At 34.1% G+C, this 15,745-nt stretch overlaps 1 protein-coding gene and 1 long non-coding RNA gene across 3 annotated transcripts; both read left to right on the forward strand.

Moving 5' to 3' along the window:
* The first annotated feature begins 4,107 nt into the window (after positions 1-4,107).
* LOC125587814 lies at positions 4,108-12,295 on the forward strand. 2 transcript variants are annotated; one of them, XM_048759022.1, is made up of 8 exons: positions 4,108-4,645; positions 4,861-4,943; positions 5,033-5,198; positions 5,300-5,381; positions 10,705-10,839; positions 10,925-10,999; positions 11,567-11,723; positions 11,976-12,295. In XM_048759022.1, exons 3-8 carry the CDS (start codon positions 5,144-5,146, stop codon positions 12,090-12,092), a joined length of 621 nt encoding a protein of 206 aa, XP_048614979.1. In that variant the 5' UTR covers positions 4,108-4,645; positions 4,861-4,943; positions 5,033-5,143; the 3' UTR covers positions 12,093-12,295. The 2 variants fall into 2 exon arrangements, with proteins under 2 accessions (XP_048614979.1, XP_048614980.1); XM_048759023.1 differs by having other exon boundaries at positions 4,135-4,645; positions 11,992-12,295.
* Positions 12,296-13,166: 871 nt separating this feature from the next.
* On the forward strand, positions 13,167-13,908 carry LOC125587655. Its single transcript, XR_007323933.1, has 2 exons — positions 13,167-13,561; positions 13,643-13,908. It is a non-coding gene; the product is annotated as an uncharacterized LOC125587655 (long non-coding RNA).
* The last annotated feature ends 1,837 nt before the right edge of the window (positions 13,909-15,745 follow it).

Below are 15,745 nucleotides of genomic sequence, written 5' to 3' on the forward strand. Positions count from 1 at the left end.
AGTGGTTACACACTTGCATATTTGTCAATCCAACTAGAATTCGAGTCAATAAAGTGCTAGTTTTATAAGTATTTATTGAATTTTAATATAAAAATACCATATATATATATATATGTATAATATAAGAGAGTACATAAAAGATAACATGGTTTGGTGATAACAATGTTCTCACTCTTCATGTTCGAGTGGGGTTAATGACATTTTACCTTATATTAGAAAGTGAATACTTGTTTTTCGGATATTCGGGTAACCGTTCGGTTTTCGGTTCGGTTCCAGTTATTCGGATATAGAAATTTAAGAACCATTCGGATATTTGAGAGTTTCAGTTCGGTTTCGGTTTCAGGTAATTTGATTCGGTTCCGGTTCAGTTTTTCGGTTCCGGTTTTTTTGCGTAGGGCTACTTTCAGTCTTTCAGGTGATATCCTCATAGAGAATTAAATACTCTTTGCTTTGTGTCAAAGCATAACGCTTTAAATGAAAATTCAAAATTTACTACGTATAAATCGTCTATACTGATCATATATGGTGTGGATAGCACAATCTTTTGTGGAATCTTTTATAAAAACCGTTCATCGTGTTTTCATATAGCATACCACCAGAAGAAAAATAATAATAGTTGAGGACTAAGTTTACAGCAAAAGGTCGGACATTTGGGTTGCTTCCTTTTTCAATTTATTTGGTTTATAAAATGCTAATTTTTTCATTCAAACTATAAAATTCCATCGTATAGAATTTTTTTGTAAATTTATTTTATTTTATTTTGTAAAATTAGTAGCATTATAATATCTGATTAATCTTATGTTAATAAAAATATACATATATCATTCATATATTATTTTGGATAAATATTATTCATATAATATAATTTAAGTTTTAAATGGGTTTGATTATTCTTTTCGATCAGTGCTTGGTTGAATTTAGTTTAGGATTATTTCGAAGATGTATTTATATACGTGTAGTAATGTTTTATAAACTTTATTTTAATTAGGCTTGGTTAAGTTTTATTTAAATTTCCAAATCTAATTACTTTTAAATGCAATACTTAAAGTATTGTCAAATTAGGATAAGCCAACCCAATCCATAGCTTATCTATACTATTATTTATGAAGTGATTTGGCTTATTTGTCATTTTCTCCATGATTTTTGTTAATTTGCTTATTTGTCATATTTTTCATGATTTTAGGAGAAATCATTAGTTTAACTAATATTATTATTAATTTCTTTTTTTTTGATATCTATATATTTATCATGATATCTAAAATCATGATAAACATGAACCTATTTTACCGATATATATACTAATATTTTTAAAAAATATATTTTAATATATAATAAACATGATATTGAGGACATTTAATTAAGAAATAGATATTAATAATATATACCGATAATATCATTATTACTTTTCTCTCATTTATAATTTTAATGACTAATATTTTAGCTAATAGCTAATTTTCCTGATTTTTACTGAAAATATTGATCAAATACATATTATTATAAAATTTATATATAAGTATACTAATATATCTGAATTAATCAGTTTATTTAGTTAATTTGCTTGTTTTTCATCTTTTCCATAGTTATATGATAAATCATTAGTTTAATTAATATTATTATTTAATTTATTTATTTTGACATCTATATTTATCATGATATTTAAAAAAATTAATAAACATTAACATATTTTACCAATATATATACTAATATTTTATCATGATTAATAAATAGATATTAACAATATCTACCGATAATATCATTATTATTATTTTCTCATTTTATAATTTTAATGACTAATATTATAGCCAATTTCTCTATTTTTACTGAAAATATTGATCAAATACGTATTATTATAAAATTTATATATAAGTATACTAATATATCCGAATTAATCGGTTTCTTTTGTTCATTCGGTTTGATCCCTTAATATATTGAACCATATTCATATACTGATGTTTTCTAAACATAACATCCTCGGTACTTCCAAATCCAGACTATTTTCTCTATTTCGGTTTGGTTCGGTTTTGAATTGTTTGGTTTTACCAGATTGAACACTCCTAAACTATTGTTATTTGTTAATGTTTTATATTTGTAATTTTTTATAATCCTTATAGTACCACATGATTTCTTTTCAGTCCAAATACAATATGTGTTAATTTCACATACAAAATTTCCTAATTTAGTTATTACTACAAAAAAGATTTTGATCCAAAATCTACATCACATAAATAAAAATATGAAACAAAATAATACAATTTAATAAATTGATTACCAATATGAATATTGAAATTTTATAATTTATAATAATTTAAACTTTGTATCTAATTTAATTATTATTATTTTATTAAAAAAATAGAATTAAATATTGTTAGATGTATTGATATATTAATCCGCACAAGGTGCGGAACATCAACTAGTAGAATATAATTTGACATAATATGAATATTTTCATATTTAGATATATTTGTTAGTATTTATATGTAAATAAGATTTATAATTTTTGATGATAATAATAATATTTGTAGATTTTTAATATTTTTTATAGAATGCTTATTAATAAATATATTAAATAATTGATTGTTAGATAATATTAAAAATTAGCATAAAATTTCTGTAATAGTAAATGATTCAATAAAATTATTATTGACTATATTCAAATGTTTACATTGACTTATACTTCTATTATATTCATAAAGTTGCCTTTACCAATCATTAATGAATTTGTATTAGTTTTAAAAAGTCTAATATGATTTGTATTGTAAATCGGTGTAGTAAAAAACATAAAATATATGTTATCAAACATTTGCTTAAGACATCTAAAAATTTTAGACCGGTTGATGGTTCCAACTGAATTTCTTTTGATTAATGTATCAAATCAACAAATTGTACCGTCATAAAGATCCATGTACGTAAATATTAGAATTTCGCAATCCAAATATATTATATAATCTCATACGATAACTAGGCTACGTTGAAATGCTAAGAACATATTACCTAAGGAATTTCATAATTAAAATCTTTGAGCATGTGATCTAATTAAATTGTTACCAAACTACAACTTTGTAGGTCATCATAGTTAATGCATCAAGACTTCTAGAGCCCATCAAGCTAAACAATATATAAGATATTGTTGGTATCATTTTTGGTCAATATTCTACTTTTTAGAGTTCTTTTAAATCGACTCAACTACGCAACATGCGTAAATACGAATAACTGAAAAATGGAACAAAGGCGTAGGGTAGATATGTGGATCACACCCAACAGGTGATTGATACTACCACAGAATTGGGTGTGAAGAGGGTAGCTTTCTCTATATTTACACGTAATATAAAAGGTCCAAAGAGACATAAAGAAGAAAATATTGTGAAATATATTAATGGAAAAATGTTTATCGAGAAAAACTTGCTGTCCAAATGTAAAAGTAATAGTTATGGATTATAAATAGCAAGCCCGAGATCAAGTACTATCCGAAAAATCAAGCTAATTAAGAGTAAGATACATTGACAAGGCTACTTAATTTAATGATTTACACAGCAGAATAGCTCCCAACTGCTATCTAACATTATTGTTGCTTTTTTTTTGATCAAATCTAACATTATTGTTGCTATCATAAATTATACGCGTAGAAAAAGAAAGCAAATAAATTGTACATGCGTACATTAGGGTTTTCCTTTTAATTAAGAGTAAGGTCATTTACAGTGTTTTCTTGTTGAAAACGAATATCATTATAAGATTCAAAGATAAATTTAGATTATATATTCTAATTTTTAACAGAAAACTAATAAACTGCGAATTATAGTGATTATAGCTGAACTGGGAGAAGTTATTTTGATATTCAAAAGTTATTTCCACCAGAAAAGCTTACAAACTAACGCAATTAATCCAATAGCTATACGTTATGGGGTCATCTTATACTAGTCTATGGTATCCATATACCGTAGAAGATAGGCCCCGTAATGCAGTTGCAACAATCTAACAATACTAAAAGGGGAATATAGTGCAAAGATAAGCATGCCACGTCATTTAAAAAAATCATCCAATCAAAAAGTTTATAATCGCCACACGTCATTGCTGCTGAGTTAGATTGGGCTTCTGTGTGAATTTTCTTAAAATTTCCATGCGGCCCACCTCAGTCCATGCCGATAAACGTGTTCCATCTTCAAGCATCGAGAGAAGTAGTCTCTCTCTACACCCCACTCTTCCACTTCATCTTTTCAAATGCCAGATTTTTTCTTCCGTTACTTTCTCAATCAATGTTCTTAAATGTTTTGTTCCACCTCCCCTTAGTACTGCTTTATATCTAAACCTAAATCCACCCTAAATCAAAACCTATTACGAAGAAGCTATTTTCATGGCTATGAAATCCACCGCAAAATCTCAGCTCTTCACTGGAAAATCTAGAGTCACCGTCTATTTCAAAGGCTATGGCGGAAGTGACATAAACCGTGGATCAGATGCGGAGGAATAGGTGGTTGTCAGGGAGAAGCGACTACTACATGTGTGGTGAGCCAGGTTACATGGTCAGAGACTGTTTGGAGGACACGGAGGCGGTGGAGGCGGTGGTGGCTACGGTTGATGGACAGGAGGAGGTGGTGGCCACGAGGTGGAGTCAGGTACGAAGGTGGTCAGTATCAACAAAAATTTGAAGGTACTCTCAGTAATATTGCAAATTATGATTGGTTAAGACCAACTGAATTAGACATCGTTCACCCTTTAGCCAGTTTCAAATCGGACCATACGTGTATGATAGATCTTTTGCATACGATTTAGCATTTTCTTGAACTGTGACTACCATTTCTTTCATTAAGATATCTTCACCTCAGATACAAACTATATCTTTGGTTTGTTCTGTGATAACCTCAGGGTCCTCTATACGATAAGCCCTTGAAGCTACAAAGGTTCTCGCTGATGATTATCGACGCAATGGCACTGCTTTTTATCTTTGGGTAATTATTTTTCTTCTTCTGCTCTTTATCCGTACATTCTCTTGATATCTAAGCAAGTCACCTACCTTGCTTTTTGTTCTCTGTTTCAGGCAGTTATATTTCTGTGTGTTCTGTCGTCGTTGCTTTTTAATGCAATATAAGAGTCTGAGTGAAACACAAGACCCACCAATGTCCCTGTGTTTTTTTTTCTGTCTTAAAAAATGGAGAAATTACTGCCCGCTGATATTCTTATCAGGCGCAATGACAGAGATTGTGGTAAGAACCAACTACTCCCTTCAATCTGGTTTCTGATTGCCAGAAGACTATGGCTCTGACTTCTCTGATCATTTTACGAGATTGTAGTTTCCATCATTCAGGTGTTTTCGAGACCTATAGAGGTTTACTGGTGGATCAGTTCGACTCCAAAAATGAACTTATAACATCTTCCTTTATTCCAGGGTAAATACCACTCGCTTGCTTTTGAAAATTTATTTTTCTCTACACACTACAAGATACACACTACAAGAAAACAGCAAGGATTCTGAGGGAAAAAATCGTTGGAATTTCGTCGGAATATCGCTATTCCGACGACATACCGACGAAACAAGTCCTCGGAAATAATTCCTCGGAATTTCTTCTTTCCTCGGAAATCCCTCGGAAATTTCCGACGGAATTCCGAGGAACCAAATTTCCGAGGAAATTCCGAGGAAATTCCGAGGATCACTAGTTTGTCGGAAATCTCCTCGGAATATACCGAGGGAGAACTTCGTCGGGATATTTCCTCGGAATTCATCGATCGATGCGTTTTTGGACATATATACATCGATCGATCGGAATATACCGAGGGACATGTTCCTCGGAATATTCCGAGGAAAGATGTCCCTCGGTATATTCCGAACGTTTTTTTATAAACAGATCGATCGATGGACTTATGTCCAAAAACGCATCGATCGATCGAGTAAAAAATGTAATGAATTTCCTCGAATTAAAAAATAAATTTTTGAAATTTAAGATCGAAAATATAAAATTAAAATTAAAATTGAAATCATATTAATTAATATTCAAAGTTTCACAAATAAAAATAAAACATTCCGAGTTTTTGGAAAAAAAAAAACTACGGGTCTGGCACGTCCGGGAACACCTCGTTCGGGTACATCCTTTGCATCATCTCCATCATTTGCTGGTTCAGCCTCCTATGTGCCTCATAGCCCGCCTGTTGAGCCGCCATCTGGGTCTCCAACAAAGATATGCGATCATCCTTGTCCTTCAACTGAGCCGTAAGTACTTCTGGATCAACAAAGGGCGGTGGTGCAGAAGAAGGAGGAACCGACCGGGTGCGACGACCCAAACCGACCAAACGTCCCTTCTTCTTTGGAACTGACTGAATAGAAAATAGCCAAATTTACAAATTTAAACCAAGAAATAAATGAATTGAACTTTAAAAAAAAAAGAACTTACGGATTCAACGATTTCGTTGATTCGAAACCGGGACAAGTTGGTCGAAGCCGTCGAAGCGTCATCCTCGGTTTGAAGCTGAGACACTTCGTCTATCACCTGAGTTTGGACCAGGTCGAACACGTCCCTCACAAGACCGTCATCAATCTGGCCGGTCTTCTTGTTGGTATACGCCCTCCTCATTAGGGCGAGATCATCAACCGGCTCGCCATCATTTTCTTCCGCCTTGAAAAAAAACATAAATTAAAGAAACATTAGAAATTAGAAGAAATGCACAATAAATTAAAATTCTGAAACTCAAATAATTGAAGAAAAGACGGTTGAACTTACCATGCGATCTCCCAGAGTGACAATAGATTGAGCACCCAAGTTATGCTTGTAGATGCCCTTCCCTTTACGGTCGCTCCTTCGGTTGGTGGAGTTGGTAGAAGAAGTTTCTTTCGTCTCTTCCTTATCCCAATGCGCACACAACTCCTTCCAGACCGTGTCGTTCATCGACTTTGGGACCTTTTAATAAAAATAAAAATAAAATAGTTTAATAAATTAAAAAATAGTTTAATAAATTAAAAAATTGTTTAATAAATTAAATCGAACCTTATTGATTTCCCACTCCTTCTTCCACTCGTGGATCTGCTTCTCATAGTTGTCCATAACTTTATGGACGAAGTGGTGATAGATAAAGAGCGTCTCATCGGAATTCCAGTTGAACTCTTGCTGAAAAAAAAACACAATTAGTAGAAAATTTATATTAAAGATTAAAAATATAAGTAAAAAATTAGAATACTTACCGCAAACTGACGAAACCACAGAACCTGCTTGTCGGTAGGGAAGTGAGTGAAAGTCGGATGTCCCCTGTCGAGTGCCGAGTACATCATACGGTTGATCCATGCGCTGATCCCGTTCCCGGATCGGTTGAACCTAATAAAAAGAACAAACGGTTAATAATGAATCCAAATTTAAAGAAAAAAAAATGTTTAATTACCATGTTTGACCCCGTCCATGTGGATACGGAGTGAGATACGGAAGATGGTCACGACCGGGCTATTGAACCAACTCCGCAACACTCATCACTCCCGGAGGACCCGGAGGAACAGGAGCGGATGCAGCAGCGGGAGCGAGAGGAGCAGGAGCGGGTGCAGCAGAGGGAGATGTATGGTTGGAGCTGTGGGGCGAAGGGGAATCCTGAAAATGGCTGGAATCCCGAGACTGGCTCCCCGTACCACCACGACCACGACGCTGTCGAAGCCGGGTCTGATCATCATGAGACCTGTAAATTAAAAAAATATATTTAATAAATAGAGAAATATATAAATTAATTAAAAAAAAAATCTCAAATAATTTAATCACAAAAAAAGATTTATATATATTAAAAATATTTAATAAATATATAAAAATAGTTCTAATAAACAAAAAATAGTTTTAATAAATAAAAAATAGATTAATAATTACAAAAAATAGTTTTAATAATATATATATATATATATATATATATTAAAATATTTATAAATCCCAAATAATAGTTTTTAATCACAAAAAAAGTTTTATAGATATTTAAAATGTTTTGTAAAATCCAAAAAATCAAATTTATATACAAAAAAGATTTTTTAAAATCCAAAAATCGAATTTATATAGAAAAATCGTTTTGTAAAATACAAAAATCGATTTTATATACAAAAATAGAATTTATAAATACAAAAAAATAAAAAAATTCTAAAAAAATTCTAAATCAATTCAACAAAACAAATTATTCAACCAAATCACAATTCTAAACCTATTATACAACCAAATCACAATCCTAACCAATCACCCTAACAATAATCTATCAAAACTACACAAAAACCTAACAAATAGAACCTAAGAGAGTGGGATAGGGTCCTTACATGATTTGTGTAAGAGAAGGGGGAGATCGCCGGAGATATCGTCGGATTTCAGGGGGAAATCGCCGGAGAGAAGAGAGGAGTCGCGCAGAGGAAGAAGAGAGAAATGGGGAAGAAGAAGGGGCTCGTGGTTATAAAACCTAGGGTCCGACGGACATTTTCCGTCGGAATTCTAATTTCAATTTTCGCAAAATATTTGCCCGGTAAAATGAAAATATTCCGAGGAAATTCTGACGGATACATAAATATCCATTGGAATTCCCTCGGAATATTCCGAGGAAATACCGAGGAACTAGTGTTTGGGGTTTCAAAACATCAATTTTTTTTGCCGTATTTCATTTCTTATACAATTGTAATGCATACCATTGAGGATTCTTTGTATAGATGAGCATAAACCATGAAATAACAAATTCAAAACTAATTGAAAGTATTCCCTTTACCGTTCACTAAAAGGTATAAGTGTTTCTCTTATGTTGTGGGATTTCGTTCATACAATCGGAAAAGTGTTAATTATACGGTAAGGAACAAATTTTTGACTTCATAATGAACGTAAGACACTTAATAAGGGTTATATAGGTGTTATTCAAACCGCAAAACGTTGTTTTCGGTTTAAAAACCCTATTTCCTCGGAATTTCCTCGGATTATATATATCCAAAAACGCATTGATCGATCACTAAGATGGAACAAAGCGTAACAATGTGATCGATCGATTGGACTATCCCATCGATCGATCGAGAATCTCAAGCTTTCCTCGGAATGTCTTCGGAAAATCTCGTGCGTTTTTTTTAAACGGATCGATCGATGTGTATATATACAAAAACGCATCGATCGATCACTAAGATGGACCAAAGCGTAACAATGTGATCGATCGATTGGATTATCCCATCGATCGATCGAGAATCTCAAACGTTCCTCGGAATGTCCTCGGAAAATCGTGTAAGTTTTTTTATAAACGGATCGATCGATGGATATATATCCGAAAACGCATCGATCGATCACTAAGATGGACCAAAGCGTAACAATGTGATCGATCGATTAGATTATCCCATCGATGGATCGAAAAAAATCTCCGGAGCCTTTTTATAAACGCATCGATCGATTCCGTATTTGTTCAAAAATGCATCGATCGATGCGTGTGCGGGAGACATAATTATAAGGCAAAACCCAAACTTTTTGGATCAAAACCTCAGAACTCTCATCCCCTCCGATTTCCCCTATAATTCGCCCCCCCCCTTTTTCTCTCTCTATAATCATCCGATTTGAACAATTTTGGGCTCTATTCCCCTTGATTTTTCGAGCTCTACCTGATTCCTACACTCGTTTTCACCCTAAGACAGGTATACACCGCGAATCTCCACCTTCTGAAATCGTGTTCTTGAGGAATTTTTTGGGTTTTGTGAATTTCTTATTTCCGTGTTGATTCCTTGATCAGATATGCATGAAACAGATGTTTAAACATGGAATAGAACACAATTGTCTGTGATCAACGAGTTTGGAACAGGATTTGAGATGATTTAGGGATTGAGAATTTTTTCAATTTGGTTTTTTTTATCACAACTCGATTTCGCCTTTCATTTTCATGTTGCTTTGAGTTCTTAATTGATTATAACCATGTTGAGAGCAATGATTCTATTTTGTAGAGAATGAAGCGCACGAAAACATCAGCAAAGAAGAACACACAAGAAGAGGGTTCGTCTCAGCGAGAGAATCAAAGGCCAAAGAAGTGGGATAAGTCTGATACCACCCACTACAACAACATGAAGAAGGTAGCCGTTCCGGCTACACAACTAGCATGTCCTGAGACGATGACAATATTGGGAATCAAATCAGACATTGAAGGGCTGTTCCAGAACATGGGTCTAGGCCAACTATGCAACCTCAACGAACCCACTTATCCGGAGTTGGTACGCCAGTTCATAGCATCCGCATACGTCAGCCGTCCCGATGATAGCCATCAGGAAGGTTTTCTGGCATTCGTAGTGCAGAAAGTATACTTTGAGGTATCTTTCACAGACCTCTGCGGACTATTTGGAATGAGTCACTACAAAAAAAATCCACATTGATAGCATATTGTTATAGCACGTTTTACTGAACTGCTATCATAAATGAATTTAAAATTTTCGTACTATATAATAGCATTAGATAAACATTATTGTAAAATTTCGCTAAAAAACCAAAATTTGAGTTTTGGAACCTTATTTTTCAACGAGAGGGAACTAAAAATCAGTTTGGAGTAAACGCTTAGAAAAAAATTGACAAACTACTTTCATCTTTTTTTTCAATTACTTTCCCCAAACAGTCGATATCTTTTTCTCTTCTCTGGCTTTCTCACCCAAACCTTGAAACTCTATCTCTATGTTTTATTTATTCTTTCCTCTTCTTCTTAGTTTTTGATTTCAACTGCTGATGTTGGAAAAGTGACAACGATTCGCTTTTCTTCTTCTCTTAGTTTGCAATTTCTTGGTTTAGCAGCTGCGTCGGGTCTGAAATTTCCGGTGGAATATGGGATCGTGTTGGAACAGCAATTGAAGAAAGAAGAAGATGAACTCAGGAAGAATAAGAGAGAAACGTCAATCTCTTCCAGGTTTGTAACCCAAATCTGATAAAAAAATATTTGTACCGACGAATTGATTCATTGAATTAAACTCAAAGTCGTTTTGTCTCCACAGAGACCGGAACCCTGACTCCGGCATTCCCGGCGATTTGAAATCCGACTCCGACAGCTCACCAGACCGCGACTCTAGGTAAGCATCCTTCTCTATCTGTTCCATCCTATTTTCATCTCTAGCTAGTCTCTGTTCATCTTCTTATCTCTCTTCTTGGTGCATCAAACAAGATTTGTATGGAGATTCATTAGGACGATGTCACATTTCATTGTGTGTGTTTAGCCACACTAGACCCATAAATCCTTTCATATTGTTGAGAAAAAAAATTCCCTTTTGATGAATCTCTGCAATTTTTTAGTATTTGGGATAATCTTGGATTGGTGTAGAGTTCTCAATAGCTAGAAAAAGATCCCTTTTGACGATGCTAATGGCGGATTAAGCTCTGTCTTTCTTATATGGAGATTTTGAACATCCAATCGTCCCTTCTTTGTTCTGTTTCTGTAATGAGGATTCAAGTTTTATGTTTCAGTTCTTTGTGTTAGGTATAATCCTATGTTCAGGCAAGGAGCAGGATAGATTAGCTGAAGGGTTGGGTCACAGTGTAGCTAAGGTTATCGTTTGATATTTTCTAACGTAGATATAAGGTTCGAACTTAGAAGAATATGTTACAAATAAAGAGCGCTAATCGTGATCATTTTTCTGCAGGTACGGAAACTATCCACCTGAAGCAACTTGTGGATATAGTTGCAAGCATAAGAAAAAATTGGAGGAGGATCCTTCTGCTTTTGCATTTGATGAAGTTTATGATGACATGAAACACAGAGACATTGTTCCTAAACTGCAAGATCGTCAAGACCTCAAGGTAAATGTTAAACCTTCTTTTTTTAGTGTATCAGTTGATATCCTATTACTCATTTAATTCATGGAGACTTGAAGCTTGTCTGTAAATGTAAATTTGTGTTTGACTAGCTTTTCTCGGCTTTTAGGGATATTAGATTTTTCATGATGATGGATTAGTTTTGCTTCATGATGATAGATTAGTTTTGCTTTGTGATGAACTTTAGTGTTGTATGATCAAGAGTTAACCAAAATAAGTTTTGATTGTGATAAGTAGTTGACATGTGTTGCAGGATCTGGTAAAGGGGTTTCAGACACTCCCGTGACGCTCCATATTGCGAATGCAGAGCTTGCTCCAACTCACCCAATCTGTCTAGGTCTGGCACTGAACTGATGAGTTATGTGCAGGCTCCAAAAACTTCACAAGATAAAATGGCTACTGAGCTTCAAGACAAATAGAAAATACTTGCAAATCAGATGATCAAAATGCAAAGTTTTGTCTATTGTTTTTGATTCGTTGTTGATCCTTACCTGTAACATTGTTTTAAGACTGCTATGTTTTTATAAATCAATTTGTAGTTTATAAATTATGGAATATATATTTTACCAATTAAAAGGAGAATTAACAAAGGAGTGATATTTATGTTTAAAAATTAAATTATATTTTATATTTATAACGTTCCTATTAAATAAATTAAAGATTTTCATATAATTATAGGGTTTGGAGTATAGTGTCTCGGGGTTTAATTAGATTTAAGACCAAACTTTTAGATTAAATTTAAAATTTGAAATTAACTAATGAAAAGAGTTTTAAAATTTTTAGTTATAGTTTATGGTATATGATAAATTTGGGATATGATATATATAAGTATAATTTATGGTTTGAGGTTTAAAATTAATATTTGAAATTAAATTTATAAAAATATAAATTTTGAATGAAACTTAAAATCAAAGATTAAAATAAGAAAATATTTAAGTTTTGAGGACTGTGTTTAAGTTTTAGTTTTTAGGGTTTAAACCCTAATCCCTAAATATAAACTTTAAAACTTCATTTTTTCATAATATAACTATAATCTTAAATTTAAATTCATAATTTAATTATTTTAAAATACAATATATAATTTAAATTCTAAACTTCATACACTAAACCATAAATCTACACCCTAAATCTAATCTCTAAACCCCAAAATTAAACTCTACATACAAAGTCATAAATTTAATATTTTCAATTTAGTAATTCACACAACATCAAAACTCAAATACAAAAATATAGATTTCAAGTTTTAAATTATAATATCAAATTAATTAAAGTTTAGCTAATTTAATAATAACTATAAATAAATAAAAAGATAATATGTATTGTTTTTTTGAGCCATTGATTGATTTAGATCAAAGGTCCAAAATCATTCTTTCAGCTATCCTCGTCCTTTTTTTCTATTGGTTTGGCATGGATCACCTTTTCCACCCTTGGATAATATTGAATCAACGTTCAAGATTAATTGTACTTTTACATTTGTTTTTTAATTATTTTTGAGATCTGAGATCTCGTGTTTGAGAAGAGAGAGAGAGTTACAGAAGCGAAAGAGACAGAGAGAGATGGAGTTCGAGATGGTAGAGTTGTGTCGGAGAAGACATGGGAAGGGGCTCGATTCCGTCGCACTCCCTTCGATTCCGTCGCAGTCTTCACAACCACCACCATGGTCACCTCTTTCTCTCTCTCTGTCTCTCTCTCTGTTTTGATTATGTTTTTCTTTGTGGGCAGAGCTGGTGGTCGTGAGCAGAGGAGACAATACGGTGGTACCCAGGACTGGTATGTCTCTGGTCAAGATCTGCGTTGGCTTCACCTCCTCACCACCACCACAGGTAAACTCACTTCACCTTCCTCTTATATGTTCTCTTGTCATCTTCTTATAAATTTGTGATTGATTTTTATTTTGTTTACAGATTTGTTAAGGAGCAGGGAAGTAAAATCAGTGGTGTGACATAGCGGCGACTTCGGTCAAGCGTGATGCAGCAGTGGTGCAAGCCGGTGGTGGGGTGGTGGTCGTGCGGTGGAGATGCGGCGGGGACTGAAGAAGATCGTCCGATTGTAGTTTGGTGGGTGTATAAGTGTATTAGGTTTAGTTAGGGTTAATTACTAAACCAATTTGTAACTGTAAACCAATGTAATTGTAAACCAAAATTCAATTTATAAAAATACCAATTTATTATTTTTAGTCAACTTAACCGATTTAATTATAAATTAGTTCTAATTTATGTTTTAAAAAGAAATTAAATATATATTCCGGATAATTTATATATATATATATATATATATAATTCAATGTCACTGAAAATGTATTATCAAGATTCATAGATAAATGCTATTATAATCTTCGTTCTATAATAGCAAACTATAAATGTTATGGTAAAAGGTAATAACATCATAGGAGTATTGCTATGATATGTGTATATTTCATAGCATTCCAAAAAAATGCTATCGTAGAAGGGGTACCTATGATGGCTGCCGTATACGTAGCATTTATGAATTCGCTATCAAACATCTAATATAGCATATTTTCAGCGCTAACAATGTACATATTTCTTGTAGTGAGTGCAGGGGAGAGGACATCTGGTCTTTATTGGACTTCAGAGCTGTTGAACTTCTGGGAAACAATTGGCACAGGGGTTTATAGATCTTCTCAGGCAAAGGAGTCACTTATCTGGAGCCCAGTACTGAGATATGCCACACGCCTCATTGGCTCATTGCTATACGGGAAAACCACAGCCGCATCAGTCACGCAATGGGAGTTGTGCCTCCTGTACCAAGGTGTGAGGCATTTGCTACCGGCATTTGGAAACTCTACATTCCCACCTGCTACTGCCTTCAACATGGAAGCGGTGCTGGCCGCAAACTTAGCAGGATACAAGGGGAAAGTAACCAACTCCAAGAGCAATGCATGTGGATTTGGTGCAGTGATTACTCGGATCCTTACACATGTGGGTGTAGACTGCGAGAACCATCAGGTAGCACTGGACAGATCGAACAACATTGCTTGGAACTACCTGGATGTCATTTCTCTAGTAAGTAAGGAGTTCATAGCTGGTCCCCACTCGAGGATCGATCGGGATGGTCCTTACGTCTACGTATTCCAGGACCGAGCGAAGAAAATACTCTACTGCCATCTGCCTCAGATCGGCCTGACTGCTCTACTTTCAGAGGCTGCAGTTGAGTTCCTACCCCCTGCTACCGCACTAGTAGACAAGCCATCCTTCTTCACGCCAAAATATCAGACCAAAGGCAAGGCCGTGGTTGATGAAGAAGGAGAAGATGAGGCTGCACAAGCCATTCCAGATGATTCACAACCCCATCAGCTACTCCCATCAGACTCCAGCCAGTACAAGCTGCAAGAGCTTCCACCGAACGCCACTTCGCGCCAGCAACAACATTGGAGAGATCAGAGCATAAAGACAAACAACGACATGCTACACAAGATTTGGGCTGCCATTTCACGTATCAGGCCGTGTCGTTGCCAAAAGGATGATGTAGTTCATCGGGACAACTCTCCATCCAGCTCTGGTTCGGGTTCGAGTGGTACACACAGGGTAAGAAAGAGGTCCAAGAGACCCACAGATGCAGGAACATCTGGAGCAGGAGACGAGGAGTAGGAGCTATCACCGGCCAGTACTGCCATTTGATTTCCGACCGCGCTATTTTATTTTCTTTTCTATTCTAACGTTTTATGGTCTTATTTTCTGTTAATTTTGAACTTAGTTTTTTTTTTTATTTTTTTTCTTAATTATGAGTTCGTATTTCTTTTACATGATTTCTTCGTTTTATTTGGTTGTGTTTTGAGTAGTTTTTAATTCGTATTCAGCTTTGCCTTGCTAGATAAACCAAATAACTAATATCCGAGGAAAGAGGGTATATCAAGTGTTCCTCGGAATTTCCTCGGTATTTCTTTAAAAAAAAAAAAAAAATCAATGGTAGTCTGTTTCCGAGTCATCATCACCAGATGAATCTGAATCTGGATCTTGGTGAAACTCTCCAATCACTGGTTCATCCTC

Source organism: Brassica napus, chromosome C5 (genome assembly GCF_020379485.1).
Source record: "Brassica napus cultivar Da-Ae chromosome C5, Da-Ae, whole genome shotgun sequence".
Taxonomy (NCBI): Eukaryota; Viridiplantae; Streptophyta; class Magnoliopsida; order Brassicales; family Brassicaceae; genus Brassica; species Brassica napus.